This window comes from Leopardus geoffroyi, chromosome E1 (assembly GCF_018350155.1).
Source record: "Leopardus geoffroyi isolate Oge1 chromosome E1, O.geoffroyi_Oge1_pat1.0, whole genome shotgun sequence".
Taxonomy (NCBI): domain Eukaryota; kingdom Metazoa; phylum Chordata; class Mammalia; order Carnivora; family Felidae; genus Leopardus; species Leopardus geoffroyi.
The window spans coordinates 42,295,574-42,316,465 of NC_059330.1; the positions used below are offsets into that span (position 1 = coordinate 42,295,574).

At 55.0% G+C, this 20,892-nt stretch overlaps 2 protein-coding genes and 1 non-coding gene across 6 annotated transcripts in view; 2 read left to right on the forward strand and 1 right to left on the reverse strand.

Annotated features, from left to right (window-relative positions):
- Positions 1-19,933, reverse strand: part of TMEM101 (transmembrane protein 101) — a 43,015-nt gene extending 23,082 nt beyond the window's left edge. The window contains exons 1-4 of one of the 2 annotated variants that reach the window (XM_045489110.1): positions 19,726-19,931; positions 19,245-19,425; positions 18,221-18,367; positions 16,413-17,441 (exon numbers count right to left, since the gene is read on the reverse strand). In XM_045489110.1, coding sequence (XP_045345066.1) covers positions 17,133-17,441; positions 18,221-18,367; positions 19,245-19,425; positions 19,726-19,862 — 774 coding nt within the window. In that variant the 5' untranslated portion in view covers positions 19,863-19,931 and the 3' untranslated portion in view covers positions 16,413-17,132. Of the gene's footprint in view, positions 1-16,412; positions 17,442-18,220; positions 18,368-19,244; positions 19,426-19,725 lie in introns of those variants that run through there. The other variant, XM_045489112.1, reaches the window with a different exon arrangement.
- On the forward strand, positions 10,251-10,383 carry LOC123604738. The gene has a single exon (XR_006715470.1). It is a non-coding gene; the product is annotated as a small nucleolar RNA SNORA61 (small nucleolar RNA).
- NAGS (N-acetylglutamate synthase) lies at positions 11,047-15,435 on the forward strand. Of its 3 annotated transcripts, none has more exons than XM_045489107.1 (7): positions 11,047-11,569; positions 12,136-12,410; positions 12,530-12,743; positions 13,013-13,193; positions 13,743-13,914; positions 14,006-14,188; positions 14,447-14,781. In XM_045489107.1, exons 1-7 carry the CDS (start codon positions 11,153-11,155, stop codon positions 14,604-14,606), a joined length of 1,602 nt encoding a protein of 533 aa, XP_045345063.1. In that variant the 5' UTR covers positions 11,047-11,152; the 3' UTR covers positions 14,607-14,781. The 3 variants fall into 3 exon arrangements, with proteins under 3 accessions (XP_045345063.1, XP_045345065.1, XP_045345064.1); XM_045489108.1 differs by lacking the exon at positions 14,447-14,781 and adding an exon at positions 14,790-15,435 and having other exon boundaries at positions 11,050-11,569; XM_045489109.1 differs by lacking the exons at positions 14,006-14,188; positions 14,447-14,781 and adding an exon at positions 14,790-15,435 and having other exon boundaries at positions 11,048-11,569.
- Positions 19,934-20,892: the final 959 nt, after the last annotated feature.

The window sequence follows — 20,892 nt, forward strand, 5'->3', positions numbered from 1 at the left end:
AACAAATGGCATCCCTGGTAACCCAAAAAGACAAAACAGAATACCGTGCTTTACCTGGTAAGATTTCAAGACTTAAAAATAAATAAAATTGGGGCACCTGGGTGGCTCAGTTGGTTGAGCGTCCGACTTCAGCTCAGGTCATGTTCTCATGGTTCGTGAGTTTGAGCCCCACATGGGGCCCACTGCTATCAGCCCAGAGCCCGCTTTGGATCCTCTGTCCCCCTCTCTTTCGGCCCCTCCTCGGCTCACTCTCTCTAAAAAATGAAGACACATTTTTAAAAAAGAAAAAGTATTTACACACTTTAACCTAGGAATTCAGTTTCTGGACACTTACTGAAAGAGACTTCTTTCAGCAATAGAAGCACAAAAATGTGTACCTCAGCCAATTTATCACAGGGAAAACTTGGAAGCATCGTAAATATCTAACAACAGCACGTTCAACATTAAATTTTAATAGATTCCTATAGTGTTAACATCACGCAGTCGCCCAAAAGATGATTACGAATTATACGAGATGAGAGGCTGTCTTGGATTCTAAGTGGGAAAAGCAGGATACAAAATGTTACCTGCAAATAAGCTCTCGGCCCGGAAAAAAAAAAAATAAGGCTAGTAAGTGTATGTACAAATATACAGCAGAGCATGCAACTCTTGATCTTGGGGTTGTGAGGTGGCCCTGTGGACGCCTCCCTCTAGGACTTCCAGTCTCCCCACCGGTGAGACCATACATTTCTGCTATTTCAAGTCACCCGGGCTGTGGTTCTTCGTGAGGGCAAGCCTCAGAAACTAATACAGGACCTACTATGAAAAATGTGTCTGGGGGCGCCTGGGTGACTCAGTCGGTTGAGCGTCCGACTTCGGCTCAGGTCATGATCTCGCGGTCCGTGAGTTCGAGCCCCGCGTCGGGCTCTGTGCTGACCGCTCAGAGCCCAGAGCCTGTTTCGGATTCTGTGTCTCCCTCTCTCTCTGACCCTCCCCCGTTCATGCTCTGTCTCTCTCTGTCTCAAAAATAAATAAACGTTAAAAAAATTAAAAAAAAAAATGTGTCTGATATCCTTTTTTTTTTTTAATGTTTTATTTATTTTTGAGAGAGACAGAGCACAAGCGGGGGAGGGGCAGAGAGAGAGGGAGACACAGAATCCGAAGCAGGCTCCGGGCTCTGAGCTGTCAGCACAGGGCCCGATGCGGGGCTCGAACTTATGAATCATGAGATCACGACCTGAGCGGAAGACCCACGCTTAACCGACTGAGCCACCCAGGTGCCCTTGTTTCTGCCATCCTAAGTGAAGATGAGGAAAATAATTATAGGTGCACAATAACACAGCCATATTTGTTTGTTTAATGTAGAAGAGCTTGGAAAGAAATAGACCAAAGGCAAACAGCAGCTCTATTAGTAGACTAGGGAGGTTTTATTTATCCAGTTTTCAGTAATTTTCCTAGATTACTTACAAAAAATGCTTTTAATGTTTATTTTTGAGAGGGAGGGCGCACACAGGGGAGGGGCAGAGAGAGGGAGACAGAGGTTCCAAGGCGGAAGTTTCCACGTGTGGACAGCAGAGAGCCCCATGTGGGGCTGGAACTCACCGACGGGGGGAGCAGGCTCCGGGTTCTGAGCTCTCAGCACGGGGCCTGACACGAGGCTCAAACCCACAAACCGAGAGATCATGACCTGAGCCAAAGTAGGCTGCTTAACCGACTGAGCTACCCAGGCGCCCCCTAAATTACTTTTATGATGAAAAAAAAATAAGTGGTTTGTTTGTTTGTTTGTTTGCTCTTAAGTATACCCTAAACACGTAACCACCAGCTCCTCTTCCAGCCCCACCCTCAGGCCTCCGGTCTCTGCCTGGGGTCCCCCACCTCCGCCCCACCCCTGAACTTGCAGGAACCCAACTGAGGTCGGGCCACTCTGCTCCTCCAAGCCCTGGTCTCCTCAAGCCGCACCCACACCACTGGCCTCCCTTCCCTGGGCTTTTCCCTTCCGTGCCCTGGCCTGGCCCTGCCACGCTAGCGGGCTCGGGAACGCTGGTACTTTCCCTGGGGTTTCTCAGTCCGACAGGCAAAGACCAGCGAGTCACCGGTGAATGGAAGGGAAGCCAGCTTTCTCCCCACAGAGAACAGGAAACAAAAGATCCCTGCAGTGGGAGGGACCCTCTTGCTCTAAGCAAGCCTGAGGCCACTCTGTGAGGCTGGGACTCCAACGCATGGGGTCTGACCCCACATGAAGGCAAGCGGGCCCGAGCCCTGCCCCCGGATTCACTCGCCCAGCACCCTGCCCGGTCCATACTGGGAGAGCCCTTCATGTGTCCCGACTGAGGACGGCTGAGCCCCTCTTCCCAACTTTGCTCCCAGTAAAACCTCCCACTCCTCTCAATGCCTTTACCCCTGACTCTCCCTTTGGCTGCACCCTCAATCGCCCACCCTCCCCTACCCTCCCCACCTCCCCTACCCTCCCCTACCCTCCCTACCCTCCCCACCTCCCTTGCCCCCCCCGGGCAAGTGCCCACCCCGGCTGGTGGTCTTCAAGCAGGAGGGTTGGGGTTTCGAGATGCGATGCGAGAGCGACGGTGAAGATGGGGTGGCTCTGGAAGGGTGTTGGCTGGGATGGGGGCAGCCAGAACGCGGAGGGAGGGGCGGCAAGCCTGGGCACCAGGGGACCAAAAGTCAACACCTCCCCTCCCCCCCGCCCAACCCGCTGCCCAGGGCGGGTTTTCACTCGCCCCCTCGAGCAGAGCGGATCGCTGTAACTTCAGAAGGAGCGCACCTCGTGCCTCCAGGCCGGGCCGACACTGCCCTCTCGTGGCAAGAGTGTGTAATTACAATCTGCGGGCGCACGACGGAACCCGCGTCCTTATCCACTGAGGACAGGTGGGGTACCGCCCAGAGTTCCCTGAGTCCAGGAGTCCTGGAGTCAACTCCAGGACAGTTTCCTAAGCCCTGATACCCCACAATCGCTGCCTACACGTTAACTTCACCTTGGGACATGCGTATATTAAGATGAGCCATATGTGGCACAAAAACAGACACATAGACCAATGGAATAGAATAGAAACCCCAGAACTAGACCCACAAACGTATGGCCAACTCATCTTTGACAAAGCAGGAAAGAACATCCAATGGAAAAAAGACAGCCTCTTTAACAAATGGTGCTGGGAGAACTGGACAGCAACATGCAGAAGGTTGAAACTAGACCACTTTCTCACACCATTCACAAAAATAAACTCAAAATGGATAAAGGACCTGAATGTGAGACAGGAAACCATCCAAACCCTACAGGAGAAAGCAGGAAAAGACCTCTCTGACCTCAGCCGTAGCAATCTCTTACTCGACACATCCCCAAAGGCAAGGGAATTAAAAGCAAAAGTGAATTACTGGGACCTTATGAAGATAAAAAGCTTCTGCACAGCAAAGGAAACAACCAACAAAACTAAAAGGCAACCAACGGAATGGGAAAAGATATTTGCAAATGACATATCGGACAAAGGGCTAGTATCCAGAATCTATAAAGAGCTCACCAAACTCCACACCCGAAAAACAAATAACCCAGTGAAGAAATGGGCAGAAAACATGAATAGACACTTCTCTAAAGAAGACATCCGGATGGCCAACAGGCACATGAAAAGATGTTCAGCGTCGCTCCTTATCAGGGAAATACAAATCAAAACCACACTCAGGTATCACCTCACGCCAGTCAGAGTGGCCAAAATGAACAAATCAGGAGACTATAGATGCTGGAGAGGATGTGGAGAAACGGGAACCCTCTTGCACTGTTGGTGGGAATGCAAATTGGTGCAGCCGCTCTGGAAAGCAGTGTGGAGGTTCCTCAGAAAATTAAAAATAGACCTACCCTATGACCCAGCAATAGCACTGCTACGAATTTATCCAAGGGATACAGGAGTACTGATGCACAGGGGCACTTGTACCCCAATGTTCATAGCAGCACTCTCAACAATAGCCAAATTATGGAAAGAGCCTAAATGTCCATCAACTGATGAATGGATAAAGAAATTGTGGTTTATATACACAATGGAATACTACGTGGCAATGAGAAAAAATGAAATATGGCCTTTTGTAGCAACGTGGATGGAACTGGAGAGTGTGATGCTAAGTGAAATAAGCCATACAGAGAAAGACAGATACCATATGGTTTCACTCTTATGTGGATCCTGAGAAACGTAACAGGAACCCATGGGGGAGGGGGAGGAAAAAAAGAAAAAAAAAAAAAAGAGGTTAGAGTGGGAGAGAGCCAAAGCATAAGAGACTGTTAAAAACTGAGAACAAACTGAGGGTTGATGGGGGGTGGGAGGGAGGAGAGGGTGGGTGATGGGTATTGAGGAGGGCACCTTTTGGGATGAGCACTGGGTGTTTTATGGAAACCAATTTGACAATAAATTTCATATATTATAAAAAAAAAAAAAAAAAGATGAGCCATATGAAATGTCCATTTGCTGACTTCTGGCATATAAAAACACAAAAATATACAAAAGTCACACATGAACTCTGCCCCACACCTCACCCTTCACACATGCTAAACCCTCAAACACACACACACACACACACACACACACACACACACACACGAGCGCCTCTACACATTCCTCTTTCCTCTGGGGGACACACACATGGGTATCCCTCCAGAGCTCTCATCCGCGGGCCAGAAAGTACCACCCAGGACTGCTGCCTCACCCACGAGCCCCACACAACACCCAACCCCCACAAAGCCGTAACCACATCACCCCTGAGTCCAGCTCCTCCCCAGTGTCTTCACCTCTTCCTTGGCCTCAAACTCACCAGGGACATCCCCATATTGAATGCCACCTCTCTTGACCTCTAGGGGCCAGCCCACATCTCTGCTCCAATACTTTTCAGATTTGAATGCCCATAGAATCCCCTGGGGACCTCATTAAAATGCAGATGCTAATTCAGTAAGCCTAGAGAGGGCCCCAGATTCCTCATTTCCAACCAGCTCCCAGGTGATGCCATGAACCATACTTTGAATAACGAGGTTCTGTTTCTTTCTCCAGCCACAATTCCCCCAGGATTTCCTATGGGCTCAGCCTAGGCCCCTCTCCAACCACTTGCTCCCTGGCTTTCCCACCCTATGTCCCCTTCCCATCCCACTGAAATGGAAAAGTCACGCGTGAGTGAAGCCAATAGCCTTTTCTCAGGATTTGAAGTATCTCTGCCCCTTCCTTCTTGAAACATCTCCCCCTATGGATTCTGGGTGATTTCTGGCGGGCCCCCTTCTACCTCTCCATGTGTTCTCCCCTTTCTACAGCCCCTCTCTGGCAGCTCCTGGCCACACTCAGGGTTTCATCCATCACCTGCTCCAGGGCCTCGCCAGCCCTGACCTCTCTCCTGAGCTCCAGGATCCTTTTCCACCCGTCTGCTAGGAAGCTCCACTTGTGCCCTGAAAGCACTTGACCTCCACTTGTCTAAAATCCACTCCTAGGATCTCTGTACTAATGGTAACACCTACTTCATGGTGTTAGTGTGGGAATTAAATTATGTGAATATGTATCATGGGCTTAGAATAGCACCTGAGGAAGGGTTTGCCATTATTACCTTCAAGACAGTAGCCTTTCCTAAATACCCCCAACCCACAGAGATGCTAAACTGTAGGAAGACTTCCTATCATAGGGTTATCATAGGGTATGGACAAATTCTCCCCCTGCCCCCGCCCCCGCTTTCTGTGTGTGTGTGTGTGTGTGTGTGTGTGTGTGTGTGTGTGTGTGTGTTCTGTCACCTCAGAGGTCTCGATCAGACGCTAACGGGTCTGCAGGTCTGCAATAACTCCCTCACACTGCTGATGGTTTCCTCCTTTTAGCAACCCCCCAGAGCAGCAGCCAGAAAGAGAGGCAGAGAATAGGGAGTCCCCTGCTGGACAAGAGGCTCACGGCACACTTGGAATTGAAACACTCATAAATTATGTATTTGTGGAGTATTTACCATTTCACACATTTGTGCCTTGAAGGCAAACTACTCATGGAAGAAGCAAACTAGCTTTTACTGAGTGTTTACGTGTCAGGCTGGTAACTTGCGCATATGGGAATTCACCGAACTTTTTTTTTTCATCCGTCTCATCATACATAGGAGTCGAGAGATAGTATAATGAATCCCCTGTGCCTGCTGTCCAGTTTCAACAGATATCAACTCTGACTCATAGCCAGCCCCGTTGCACCTGTTCCCCTACCCTGCCTTCTCCCCTCCAGCGGTATTTTCAAGCAAATGCGAGACATGTTACCATTTCATCTATAAATATTCAGTATGCACGCTAAAATCCTTGGAGTAGTTTAAAAAAAACATAACACACAATCATAGCACACCTAAAAATTAATAGCTCAAATATCCTATGTGCAAAAAATTTTTCCAATTGTCGAATTTTTTACGGCTTGTTTCAGTCAGAATCCAAACATGGATTAAAAGAGACTTTTTTTTTTAAGTTATTTATTTTGAGAGAGAGAGAGAGAGAGAGAGAGAGCCGGTGTGCATGAGCAGGGGAGGAGCAGAGAGAGAGGGAGAAAGAGAGAATCCCAAGCAGGCCCTGCACTGTCAATGCAGAGCCCAATGCGGGGCTCAAACCCACACACCATGAGATCATGACCTGAGCCCAAATCAAGAGTCAGATGCTTATCCAACTGAGCAACCCGGGTGCCCGGAGACTTTTAAAAACATCTTTTTGGGGCACCCAGCTGGCTCAGTCTGTAGAGCATACAACCCTCCATCTCAGAGTCGTGAGTTCAAGCCCCACATTGGGTTTAGAAATTACTTCATTGAAAAAAACACCTCTTTTCATCCAATTCCACCTTTCCTACTCTTATAATTTACTGGTTGAAGAAACCAGGGTGTTTGTGTCCCACGGGGGGGATTTTGCTGACTGTATGCCCACAGAGAACTTTTCGTCTTCACTACTACGTAAAGAGACTAAGCTTTGTTCTCTTCCCCCCTTTTACAGGTGACAAAAGGGAGGCTCAGAGCAGTCAAATGCCTTGCCCAAACCTTTGCAGCCAAGAAAGTGGCAGATTCCAGCCTCCTGAGCCAGGGCAAAGTGGGACTACATCTTCAGAGCGCCCCGCTCACTACCTGACGCATAGCGCGTGCTCACAAGACTGCGGCTGGTGCAGAAGGCCTTCGTACATTCCCCCTGGGCTCGGCCCCCTCACAGATGGAGAGCCACCTTGGGGCCACCTGGGCAGTCCTGGGGCCAGTCCCATGACACAGACTCCACAGAGCCAGGTCTCCCTTTCCACAGGCCCCTACCTCTTTTTTTCTGCCTTCTGCTCGTTCGTTCATTCGTTCGTTCGTTCGTTCCATAAACGTCTACTGGACAGTTCTCCCGCGCCAGGCACCATTGAGGCCCGTGAACGAGTACGGCTCTGTGCCTCTGCACGTGGGTGGATGGATGTGCTCTCAGGAAGGGTGTCTGTTTCTACCTCTGTATGGTGTGTGTGTGTGTGTGTGTGTGTGTGTGTGTGTGTGTACAAAAAGTCTGTACATTCATGTCCCAGATCTGAGTGTCCCTGTAGCTGTCCATGACGACAGCTGGGTGTTGTGCTCAAGGCTGAGGGCCCCCCGCTGAGGGGAAGTATCCGGAGGGGTCGGAAGGTTGTGTCTGTTCCCCAGCATCTCCAGGACCCAGGGCCTGGTGAGGGAAGACCGGAGCTCGATTCCTGGCACGGTGACAACATTTTTTGCCTTGAAAAACGAAACAAGGGCCCGCTTCAGAGGGGAACAAAGAAAATTTGAGCTGCGGGGAGCGCCTGGATGGCTCAACCGGTTGAGCGTCTGACTTCGGCTCGGGTCATGATCTCAGGGTCTGTGAGTTCAAGCCCCGCGTCCGGCTCTGTGCTGATGGCTCGGAGCCTGGAGCCTGCTTCGGATTCTGTGGCTCCCTCTCTCTCTGCCCCTCCCCTGCTCATGCTCTGTCTCTCTCTCTCTCTCTCTGTCAAAAATAAATAAACATTTGAAAAAAACAACGTAAAGAAAATTCAAGCTGGAACCCCAGACCGACAGTGATCCTGCAGGCCTTCTATTCAGAGCGGTAGGGTCAGTTAGGGGTGTTGACTTCATACACCCACATACATCCCCCCCCACAAAGCAGGGTCAGTTTTCCAACCAGAGGCTGGCCTTACCCCAGGGAGAGGCAGTGGGGACACAGTGGCCCCAGGGTCATTGGGCCTGGAGTTAATCATCTACCCAGGGTATCCCTGGGCCCATTGGCTGCCTGGGGACACGGCCCTCTGGGCTAACACCCAAAGCAGTGGGAAGCAGCTCCCCAGCCAGGGTCTGCCCCACTGGCCCAGGGGCAATGGGGTTGATGCTGTTGGCTACTGAAATGAGTGATCCCCAGTCTGAGGAGGGAGACAATCATCCCTGCCCTCAGGGGAGCCCCAGTCTGAAGGGAGAAACCCATCCTTGCCCTCACATAGGCCCTGAGTTGGCAGGAGGCAGGACTCAGCTGCAGCGTGGCAGGGAGGGGGGGACCTGGAAGGGGCGTACATTTGGGAGGAGAGGAATGAAGAGAGGCCAGGGCTCAGGCGGAGAGACCCAGCCAGCGTAGCAGAGGTGGGAGAAACAGAGAAGGAGGAATCCTGTGCGGGATGGGGCCAGGGAGGGTGGGAGCTCAGATGAGGGGCTTGGAAAATGATTAGGTCCCCTGGAGCTAGGACCACCTCTTCTGATGGATTCTGGGAAATGTAGGAAAGTAGGGAGTGGGCAGCAGTAAAGTGGGAAGAGAAAGAAGGCCCTAGAGGTGACCCCACAGTAGGGGGTACAGACTCTCCATGCTTCACTGTCTAATGAAACCCGGGATTTCCAAGTAGAAAAATGGAAAAGTCAGTGGAAGAGGTCACAAGTTCAACTCCGACCCCTCTGCCAGGAGTCTCCTGCCTGGGACAGTGCATGCATGTGCTGGCCGTGCACACGTGTTGGTGCGTGCATGAGGGTGTTGGCAGGAGATCCCGGGAAGGGTGTGCTCACCCAGCATCCTCCGGGATACTCAAGAGAGAGAAGCAGCTCAGGCCACGACTCGCCATTCAGGCAGCGCCCCGAGAGTCCTGACTCCCGGCACCGGGAGCGTAGAGCTGGGTAGAAGGAAGGGAAGAGCAGTGGTGAGAACTCAGGATGACTAGCCTCTGGCCATGACACTAACAGCTGGGTGACCTTGGTCAAGTCACTGCTCCTCTACAGTTGGTGTCCTACTCTACAACAGCAGAGAGTGGGACTCCCAGTGTACCTGAATGCAGGATGTGTCCAACTGATAGTGTACCCCGAGCTTTCTCGGGCAGCAGGTGGATACAATATCAAGTAACAATGAATCATACTCTGTGAAAGTTTTCGCTGTCCTTTTCAACTCTTAAGAGCATGGATCTGGAGCAGACCTGCTTTGTTTGAAAGAGCAGCTCCACTGCTAATGAGCTGAATGACCTTGACCCTCACATATTTCTGTGCCTTGATTTCCTCATCTATAAAATGGGCATTATAATATCTATCCTGGAGTCATTGTGAGGACTACATATGAAGCGCTTTGCCCAGTGCCTACCATTCTACATGTGTTGGCTGTTTTTCGACCCAGGAGAAAGTCTCTCAGGGGCCCAGGGGACCTCTGACATTGGGCACCTGCCAGCCTTCTGTGTTACCAGCAGAGCAGGAAACACTATCCAGCTAGAATTTAATAATATTTTATTCTGGCTTTATTTTTTTTTTAACGTTTTATTTATTTTTGAGACAGGGAGAGACAGAGCATGAACAGGGGAGGGTCAGAGAGAGGGAGACACAGAATCCGAAACAGGCTCCAGGCTCTGAGCTGTCAGCACAGAGCCCGATGCGGGGCTCGAACTCACGGACTGCGAGATCATGACCTGAGCCGAAGTTGGCCGCCCAACCGACTGAGCCACCCAGGCACCCCAATTCTGGCTTTATTCTTAAGGCTTTCTTCTGTTTAGAGCAAGTGATACTGGCCTTCTAGTTACAATTTCGATAGGGATAAATTTTAAACTTGAAAACTTTAATACTAAGGGTGCCTGGGTGGCTCAGTTCAGCATTGGACTCTTGCTTTTGGCTCAGGTCATGATCTCGTGGGTTCAGGGGTTCCAGCCCCAAGTAGAGCTCCACGATGGCAATGTGGAGCCTGCTTAGGATTCTCTCTCTCTCCGACACCCCCTTTCAAAATAAATAAACTTTTAGATAGATGGATAGATAGATAGATAGATAGATAGATAGATAGATAAAAACTGTATTACTAATAAGGATGATTTACCCTCCGGTTCCCTTTCCCATCAAATCTGAACACTGGTTTTGGTGGTCATAAGAGGAGGAAGAGAAACACTGAAGCTGGCCTCACAGTGCTTATGGTCTGGTATATAACCCATGGGCTAGTTTCAAACAAGGTTAAAAAAAAAAAAAAATTGGGCTGGCTGAGTCGGTTGAGCCTGGGACTTTGGGTGGGAGGGGGCACTTCGGGTCCTCTGTCCCCCTCTCTCTGCCCCTTCCCTGCTCTCTCTCTCTCAAAAATAAACGTTTTTTTTTTTAAATTTAAAAAAATAAGCGGTGATCTGAGGATATGACAAAATTCTTCAAAGTGGTACCCAACGTCTGGAGCTTGGCATACCCTGGTAATCCCATAATTCCTGATCTTCTTTGAACTCAGAGGACAGGACAGAGGCACACCCGACCTCCAGCAGAGAGCTGGCACTCCCCCACTCTCCTTCCACTCTTCCCCACCTCTCCTTCAGGTCTCCTTCCTCAGTCCCACGGTAACTGCCACTTTGCTCTCCCCTCCTGCCCTCATCGGACTCCCCTTTAATCATCCAGAACCCCGCAGACTGCCAAAGCCACTCAGGGTCCCCCGAGCCCTTCCTGGAACCGGCCTTGGCAACAGATTAAAGACGCCCCACCACGGTTTATCTCTGCCTCGTGACCCGCACTAGTGGGTTCCGTCCCCCGCGGGGGCGGGGGTTTCTGTTGGCCCCGCCCCCTGACCCATGGCCTGACCCTCTTCAAAGGCACCCAGAGACTACTCTGCGCCCCCAGTCTGCGCCCCGCCCCGGCTGGTCCAGCCCCTCCTTGTAGCAGGTTAAGAGCCCCCCAGAGCCGGGAGCTGCAGACAGAAGCGCACTCGTTGGGGGGTGGGGGTGGGGGGCCAGTCGTTCTCGTTGTCATGGCGACGGCGCGGGTGGCCTGGGCCCTGCGAGCCACCTCTGTGGGCGGAAGGCTGCGCGGTCCCCGAGGCACCGGGGGCGCCCGGAGGCTGAGTGGCAGCGCGCGACGGCGGGCGGCCAGGGGCACCAGCCCGGGGCGCCGGCTCAGCACCGCCTGGGCGCCCGCCCAGCCCGCGCGAGAAGCGGCCGGGGACGACACCCACTCGCCTGCCGCGGAGGAGCCTGAGTGGACACCGCCCCCCGCGCCCCCGCTGCCCCCCGAGCCCCCCGGGCGCGCGGCCGGCCGCTCGCTGGTGCAGCGGGACATCCAGGCCTTCCTGAACCAGTGCGGGGCCAGCCCCGGGGAGGCGCGGCACTGGCTCACGCAGTTCCAGACCTGCTACCACTCCGCGGACAGGCCCTTCGCGGTCATCGAGGTGAGCGGAGCCCGGAGCCGGCTGTGTCACAGCGAGGGGATCGGGGTTGTGCGGCAACGTGTCACCAGGCAGGGCGGGACCGACCGCAGACTCTGCGCAGCGGAAGCGGGAAGGGGCGCGACGGAGCCGGGACAAGTGCCCCGCGGACTGGGTGAGGCTGCGCGCTCCTCCAGCAGTCTCATGCCCGGCCCCGGGTGAGGAGCCTGAGGCCCCTGATCCGCCAAGTGTGATGCGCTGGAGAACTCCCCTTCGCCGCGGGCGCAGTTAGGGGTTCAGATGGCAAGTGGGGAACCTGGACGGGAGCCGCCTGTGTTACCCCTCCCCCCAAGGAGTCCTAGAGTCCAAGGTCGCAGGGAGGCACAGAGGGAGGAACACCAGTGTGAGATAAGAGGATGGCAAGACCCAACAGGGCAAAGGGCGGAGCAGGTGCTCGCCGTTGGCCAGAAATGGGACCTGACTGCTCCTGGGCAGGGAAGGGGCACCACGGGCCCCCTGCTGCTGGAGTGAGCAGGTTCGGCAGGAGTCGGGGCCAATGTCGCCGCTCCTGAACGCTCACTCCTCCTCAGGTGGACGAGGAGGTCCTCAAGTGCCGGCGGGCGGTAACCAGTCTGGCCTTCGCCCTGGCATTCCTGCAGCGCATGGACATGAAGCCGCTAGTCGTCCTCGGGCTGCCGGCTCCTACGGCGCCCTCTGGCTGCCTCTCCTTCTGGGAGGCCAAGGCACAGCTTGCCCAGAACTGCAAGGTGCTGGTGGATGAGTTGCGGCACAACGCTGCCACTGCCGTGCCTTTTTTTGGTGGCGGGTCGGTGCTGAGCGCGGCTGAGCCAGCCCCACATGCCAGGTTAGTGCCGGTCTTCCCGGCCCCGCGTCTTTAGACCTCGCTAACCCACCCGCCCGCCCGCCCCTGCCAGCCCGGCAGGCCTGGTGGGAGCCTTCTTGAGCACCACGTCTGGCCCACAGCTATGGCGGCATCGTCTCGGTGGAGACCGACCTGCTACAGTGGTGCCTGGAATCGGGCAGCATCCCCATCCTGTGCCCCATCGGGGAGACGACCGCACGGCGCTCCGTGCTCCTCGACTCGCTGGAGGTGACCGCGGCTCTAGCCAAGGCGCTCCAGCCCACCAAAATCATCTTCCTCAATACCACAGGCGGCCTGCACGACAGCAGTCAAAAGGTGTGTCCCCTCTTTACCGGCCCCATTCTCGCGATTCTGGGCCTGGCGGAACCCCTCTTGTGCTCCCTGCTTGCCTCCCAGATGGGCCCCAGAGTCATTCTCCAGCCGGGTGGGTCGGGAGTGGAGTGGTGCTCAAATCTGAGCCCTCCCCGGCCTAGGACTCCAAGAGGAAGGGAGGGTAAAGGGGTCAGTGAGGAAGGGCCTGTGGGGCAGGAGCACAGTCGTGGCCGGCTGCGGGCCAGAGGCTCACCCCCTGGCCCCGGACGCAGGTCCTGAGTAACGTGAACCTGCCCGCCGATCTGGACCTGGTGACCAACGCTGAGTGGGTGAGCACCAAAGAACGGCAGCAGATGCGGCTCATCGTGGACGTGCTCAGCCGCCTGCCGCACCACTCCTCTGCCGTCATCACCGCCGCCAGCACACTACTCACCGAGCTCTTCAGCAACAAGGGTGAGGGCCTCACCTCGGGGGGGGGGGGGGGAGGGAAGGGGGGCTGGGTCCCAGGAGTGAGCAGGGGAGGTGGCTTTCTGCCAGTCAGGAAGCCGCAGGGGGCCGCCACCCCACAAGCTCTCCGCTCTGGCTGCACCTGGGGGAGGTGAGCGCGGAGCAGGTGGGTGGGACTGGATAGACACCGGCGCCAAGTGGGAGGACCAGGCTAGGAACCTGGGGCGGGAACTGGAGGAGGGGTGGGGAGACCAGGGGCTGGAGACAGGGTTTCGGCGGCGAGGTAGGCGGGTCTAGGGGAAGTAAGTGGGACCACAGGCGATGGACGGACGTTGAGGGACAAACTGCCAGGGAAAAGCATCTCCCAGTGTGAAAATCACCGACGTATCTATGCAGTCCGCAGAACGCATTTCACTGTGGAGGTCTTCCAAAGAGGGTCACTGTCCCACGAGCCCCTGTCCTACCTGGAACCCCCGCCAGGACGCGCAAATGCAAGAGCGGATGGGACCTGGCTCTTGGGCGAAACTAACACCTCCTCCTCCATCCCACCCCCAGGGTCCGGGACCCTGTTCAAGAACGCCGAGCGGATGCTGCGAGTGCGCAGCCTGGACAGCCTGGACCAGGGCCGCCTAGTGAACCTGGTCAACGCCAGCTTCGGCAAGAAGCTCCGGGACGACTACTTGGCCTCGTTGCGCCCGCGGCTGCACTCTGTCTACGTCTCTGAGGGGTGAGCCTGTGAGCCCCAGAGGGCGAGGGACAGAGCTGGGCAGCTTGGGGCCGAAGGGAGGTCCCAGCCTGCCTCTCCCCTGCTGCGCCAGGTACAACGCGGCCGCCATTCTGACCACGGAGCCCGTACTGGGGGGCACCCCCTATCTAGACAAGTTTGTGGTGAGCTCCAGCCGCCAGGGCCAAGGCTCCGGGCAGATGTTGTGGGAGTGCCTGCGGCGGGACCTGCAGACGCTTTTCTGGCGCTCCCGGGTCACCAACCCCATCAATCCCTGGTAGGTCCCGCCCCTCCCGCCTCCGGGCCGCCCCACCCCCCGCCCTCCACAGCCACGCCCCAGAAGGCCCGGCTTCCCCCAAGGAAAAGGCCCAGTTCTGTGAGGCCCGACATTCCCCAAGGGAGCAGACCACACACGGAGCCTGAGATTTCCCCCTCGAGCAGAGCACACTTAACCCCGCTCTGCCCCGCTGCAGTGGATTCCTTGAAGACACTCCCCGACTCTTGAGAAATCCTGACCCTCCAGGCTTCATTCTAGGTCCAGTTGCCAAGCTCTGACCCCAGGCCCACTGCATCTCCAGCGGAGCATTTTCTCCTCTCTCTTTTTCCTTCTGCAACTATCCCTTCACCGGGGTCTGTGGGCACCAAGAGGTGAACAAGAACCCCACCCCTGGGGGGCTCAGTCAGTTGAGGGTTGAGCGTCTGACTCTTGGTTTTGGCTCAGGTCATGATCGTGGGATAGAGCCCCGCCCTCAGGCTCAGATAATAGCAGGGTGTCTAGCATGTAGTAGGTCCTCAAAATAACCAGTGAGTAGTGAGCACTGGCCTTGCCCTAAAAGATCCTTGCTCCCCCCCCTCCCCCCCCCCCCCCCCCCAATCAGGTACTTCAAACACAGTGATGGCAGCTTCTCCAACAAGCAGTGGATCTTCTTCTGGTTTGGCCTGGCTGACATCCGGGACTCTTATGAGCTGGTCAACCATGCCAAGGGGCTGCCCGACTCCTTCTGCAAGCCGGCTTCTGACCCAGGCAGCTGACCCTCACCACCAGCCCCGCAGGGCAGGGTGAACCAAAAGCCATGCCTGCTGGAGGTGACCCCAGGCAGCCGCAGGCTGACCAGGCTTGTTGGCTAAGGATCTGCAGAGGAGGAAGCAGCCCCTACTCTACTCTGCCCAGAGGGGGGCACCCAAGTGTGGACAAGCACAGGAAGAAGGGTGTGCCCAAGACACACACACACACACACACACACACACACACACACACTGGCTCCAAAGCTAGAACCAGACAGCCTTCAATTTTCAGTCTAGAGATCTGGGGGGTGGGGGGGGGGGAGTGGGGGGCTTGCCTTCCAGGGCTCCACTCAGGGCTAATCTTATAGGTGGGCCAGTCTCCTGGCCGCTGTGCTGTCTTGAGGCTCCCTTGCCCACAATATTACCCTCATTTGCTTGATATTCCACCACTTATTTTAATTCTTTTGGGTCTTACAACTTTCCAGGAGGCCTCGATTAAAACACAAACACTTGTCTTGAGAGTGAAGTAAAACACACTTGAAAAGAAACGAGCAGTGACCCTCTGAGAGCAAGATCCCGAGGGCCGGGGAACCAGGGGACTCCCAGGGGGAAGAGGAGAGCTCAATGAGACGGAGTTCCCCCAAGATCAATGCTGCCACCATCTCCCTCAGCTGGGTGTCAGCAGCCCCCCGAGGGGCTCCCTTACTCTGGAGTTAGGAAGCGTCCTCCACCCCACAGACCAGACCGACAGCAGCCGCAGCTGTCTCTCCAAGCCAGGCTCTGAGCCAAGCGCAGACTTGCATGTTTTCCCCTAGGCCCCACTGGAGGCTGTCTGCATCTGTGGGAGGGGAACACCTCAGACTCTCGGAGCCCAAAGTCAGAGGTTTCATTCCGCATTTTTGGCCCCCACGATGCACCAGGCCCCAGGCTGGCCGCCAGGCTACGTTCAATCGGGAAGTGCATGGACAAGTAGGGGAAAGACCACCACGGCACAGCAGGGGCCACGACAGAACCAAACCCCCAGAGCAGCCTCTGACTTTCCTCGGGAGAGGGGTGGCGTGGGGGGCACGGCTGTGCACGGACAGGCATCAGACAGGCCTGACCTAGAATCCAGCTCTGCGGTTGGAGGCAAGCTGCTTGCCTTCTTGGAGCTTCCATTTCCTCATCTGTAAGATGTCAAACCCTCATAGGGGAACCTTAACATTAGCTCTCCCCCTCTCGTTGCCCTCCAAGAATTCTTCAAAAGAAAGCAGGAGGACCGAAAAGGGGAGGACAAGACAACCTACAACACAGGGACCGAGGGTATGGGTCAAAAGCAGACCACAGGGAGGGTCTTGACCAGACAGCCAAGGATTGTGGGAACTCTCAGAACAGGGCAGAGATCACGGGAGGACTAAAGTGGGGCTTAACCAGATGCGGTCTTTCAAGAAACCCAAGATCAATCCCAGCCAATGGCAAAGTGCCCTGTGGGGAGAGCGGAGAAGCAAAGCCAAACATCTATATAAAATGTTTATTTTTGGAGGACTGTGTGGTCTGGTGTTTGGGAGGGCACTCACCCCAACCAGGCCAACCATACGGCTGGAAACAGAAGGCAGGAGGCGGGAAGTTGGCCGATGCCCGCCCTACCCCTGCACACCCCAGACTGGGGCCTGCTCTGCTTTCAAGGTGGGGCAACAGCTAGTGCGGTTTCTGCCCCTGGCATACCCTGAGAACTCACGTGACTCCTGTGGTGCCCCGCCCCTCAGCATCTCCCGGCCCGATCCACACATCAACACACATATATGCACTCTCAGTCTCCAAAAAAGCACTGTAGAGCCCAGCTGCTCTTGCCAGGTTCGAAAAGGAATTTTTCACATTTGCTCACTTCCGGTTCGTGAGCAGTCTTCCTTCCTCTGTCTCCCACTCTCAGTACCCCCACCCGAGCCCTGCCTTACTCCCTTCTCTGAGACAGCAGACCCAGGGAGCAGTCGGCCTCAGCTCTCCTCCTAACGAACAGGAAAAAACAACCCCGTAAGGCATCATCCTCAGGGCTCCCACCCCCAAGGGCTGAGCCCAGGCACTGGGGAAGAGACCTGCGTCTTACCGACACATACACACATAGCAAAGAACCAAACCAACAGAGCAGAAAGCATAAAGAAACAACTGGGCCAGCAAGGAGGAAGGCAGGGTGGCCCTCAGTGGCTCCCTGCACCCGTCTCAGCCTCTTGTCGTGCAACTCAGCCATCAGTGGCCAGGATGACAGCGGCCCCGAAGATGCCCACGCTCTCTCCAAGGAGCTTCATCTGGTTCCAGAACTCAACGCGCCGCGTGTTGTGCCAGTAGGCAACGTTGCCGTCAATGAGCAGCATGACTGGGGGTAGCAGGACAGCCAGGATCTGGGCGGCCAGCGTCACGTAGTAGCCCGACAGGAAGGCCAGCGCCAGGACGCCGTAGAGCACAAAGAACAGCTGGATCATCAGCTCCCCTCCCGGGAGATGGTTCAGATACGCCAGCCGGTCCTCCTTGCTGTGCTGCAGTGAGTAGGCCTAGGGACACACATCTGCTAAGTCTCTCCAACGGGCGGGGGAGCCTGTCTGGGGAGCGCTGCCCCTGAGATGGCACCTGGAAGTCAGCCTCTGCAAGCTGGGCTTCTGGCTCCCATCTCGGACTTGGGGCTCTCTGAAAAGTAGGACCTGCGTCTCCCTCACAGTCTCGGGAGCTCACGAGGTTAGGGCCTGTCTCTCCTCACCCGGGGGGGGGGGGGGGGCTCAGAAGGACGGAATTGTGTCTCCACAGCCAGACTGGGGCTCTCACCTCTGAATACACAGCGCTGCGTGTGGAATATGGTGCCCAGTAACTGAGATGGGGCCAAGCGACCCGGAGCCTGTCCAGGTCCCCATCCACACTGGCCCGCCCCTAGGTCCTCCACTAGTACCATAACTGGCTACCCTAGTCAACCTCCATCAACTCTGAGTGGTAGAGCCCCATCTGGGGCCTGGACCCCACCAAACCTCTCCTTGGCTCCCTCTCCCAGCCCTCTGGGGGCTGAATCCACGAGAGGACCGGTCCATCTCATTCTCCTCATTCTCGGGCTTGGGACTGACAGGTCAAGCCAAAGTCTTCTCTCCCCAGTGCAACGATGTTGGAAGAAGGGACTCTCAGCCAGGTCTCAGGCCCTGGAAGCCCGAGGCCCAGAAGCTGACTGAGGCAATTCCCAGGAGGCAGACCATCGGGAACTACATGCCCACGTCCCTGGGCTCTGCCAGGCATGGGCTCAAACCTCACGCCCAGGCAAGCGCTTCCAGCCAGCAGTCCCCCAACCTACCACGCAGATGAGGTAGATGCCCAGGAACACCTGGCCGGTGGACTGGAGGGAACGGCTGCGGGGCTTCCGGCGGTACAGCTCCCCAGCGCCGCTGGCCAGCACGAGAAAGCCGCCGATGATAGCAACCGTCCGCGAGTACATACGGACCTAGGCCGAGGTGAGGGGACCCAGTCAGAAACTGCAGCCACCACATTTCTGCCGGCTGTCCAGAGCACTGAACTGCCCATCTCTGTACACCCCATTCCATCTGATAAACCCTTTCACCAATTCCAAGTGTGGTGGGCAGGTGCAGCAGACAAGGATAACTCTTTTAATCAGAGTGGAAACTGAGGCCTGGCAGGGTTCATAAAATTGGCCAAGGTCCTACAGAAAGTGGCAGAATCCAGATGCCAAGTGTTGCCCCATCCATCTCTACTCGCAGGTGTGCAGACTCGAATCCCAATGTTCCTTCTCCTATATAGTACAGAGTCTGTGCCATTAAGAAAACCATTGGTCTCACTATCTTGTTCACACTTCTGCCTCCTCTACTGGATTGACAGTGCATTCCTTGAGGGTGGGTAGTGCCTTTGTCCAGGCTTATCTCCAAGGCTGCATTCTGGCGTTTTAAGGTTTAAATGCTGCACGAAGATTAATTAAATTTCATAAAAATCAGATGGTTGCAACCGGTTACTCTCCAAGGTCCCTTTTGCCCTATAGTCTGAAATTACTAAACTAATGCTTTAAAGGGTTCTGGGAACTAGGTGACCTAGGTTCTGGTCTCACCTGCAATGCTATCTGTGATGTGACCCTGGGAAAATCTGTTTCTCATCTTCCCACCTCGGTTTTCACACTCTGAAAGGCAGTCCTGTGTGGTCCCTAAGTTCCTTTCATTCTTCCAGTCTGTAATAATGTCCACAAGCCCGGGGGTTCTGCCTTCCCAGGCTTCACACTGTGCACCTAGCTGGCACCATGCATTACCCAACTGCCCCGGGGGCACTGGCCTCTGGCTCCCTATCCCCATCTCCCCTTAGGCCGAGGTGCTCACCTTCAGCCAGTCCCCGTAGTGGACGTAGCCCCCGATGTAGGCGGCGTAGGTGCTAATGGCCAGCTGGAGTGCGGCCCCCAGCGCGAACCAACGCCGCTTCACTCCAAAGGACATGAAGCTGGCGCACAGTACGGCCGCCCCCAAGTCGAAGTACAAGTAGGGCACTGGGATGTCGGGCTTCCTGCGAGCCGGAGAGGAAAACAAGCAACGGGGACAGGATGAAGCGGGAGAAGAGCCTTGCGACCCCTTGAGTTCCCACAAGCTCCAAGCTCCCCGAAACCGGAGACCCTTCTCACGGCCAGGATCCCGGCACTACGCCCGATGCCCACCTTGCCCCAGACCAGAGCCCTTAACAAGTCTAAGGTCCCAATCCCTCCCCAGCCCAAGGGTCCCAACTTCTTCCCCACCTCACCGCACCCCCGTTCCTGGGGAGGGCCGTACCGCCCCCCACCGCGTTCGGCGGCCGCGTGGGCCCGCTCACCGGCGCGCCTCGGCCCTTTCAGCGTACAGCATGAGCTGGCTGAAGCAGCCCCAGAAGGGGCAGCGCGTGAGCAACACCGAACCCAGCTGCATGATCAGCTGCAGCATCCACCGTCGCGAGCCCATCTTCGACGCCATCTTGGAGAAGGGCAGTCCGCTGCGGCGTCACTCCCGACGGGGAGGCCGGCGCCGGGATGCGACACGCAGCTTCCGGGTCCCGAGGAGCGGAGGAGGGTGAGGGGGCAGCATCTTTCCCTTCCGACGGGAAACAACGCTCTCGCTTTCTAGTTCCGGGCCGAAGGAGGTGTTCCAACTGGGAGTTCGGCCTTAATCGCCGCTCATGGAGACTAAAGGATCCCTTGTGTGGCTGCAAAATTGAAAACTAGACTAGAGGAAGGTTCCTTATCAGAACCATGGGCAATAACTTGATGTAATGAAGCGAACTAGTCTTTGACTGATGCTAGACCTGGGCTCAATCCTAACTCCCAACTCTGTAACTTTGAGTATATCACCTACACTTTCCAAGACCCATCTCTCAAATGGAGAGGACATCTACCTCAGGGTTGTTCTGATGTGTACATGTGGCAGTGTGGGTACTAGCTCATAGTAGGGTGCAACACACACACACACACACACACACACACACACACACACACAAAATCTCTCTACTTTTGTTTAATTTCAGAGTAAGGTGTTCCCTTGGCTAGGTCACTTGTAGACAAGTCTGGCTTTCCCTCTGTCCCCTGAGAGGAATAAAATCTGATGTGGATATATGGGACATCTTAAATCAGTGTATTCTCTCTAGCTCCAATGCTCCTGCTCTAGCCCAAACTACCATCTTTTGTTGGTTTGACTGCAGCAGGCTTCCAACTGGCCTCCTGGCTTCTCCTTTGGCCTCCTTGTTTATTCTCAGCTCCTCTATGTTTTCATAACTATCAGGTACCCTTCTTTTGAATCCCCGAGCACATTGTTAATTATATATTTGGGATTCTTTGCTAATGACCAGATTAACAATAGATTGTGAGTTTCATTAGGGCAAGGTTTCTGCTCACAGCCTAGTGTAAGATGCATTCAGGAAACATGTGCTAAATAGATACAAGAACAAAGGATGTCGCCACTATGTCTCATTCATAGTACTCAGTGAGTATTAGTTGAATAAGTGGGCAAA

What these genes read in the sequence shown, in the direction of transcription:
- NAGS (XM_045489107.1), top strand. Translation starts at nt 11,153, where the DNA reads ATGGCGACGGCGCGGGTGGCCTGGGCCCTGCGAGCCACCTCTGTGGGC. An exon ending in GAGCCAGCCCCACATGCCAG is followed by an intron (nt 12,411 to 12,529) that starts GTTAGTGCCGGT and finishes TCTGGCCCACAG; the next exon opens with CTATGGCGGCATCGTCTCGG. An exon ending in CGAGCTCTTCAGCAACAAGG is followed by an intron (nt 13,194 to 13,742) that starts GTGAGGGCCTCA and finishes TCCCACCCCCAG; the next exon opens with GGTCCGGGACCCTGTTCAAG.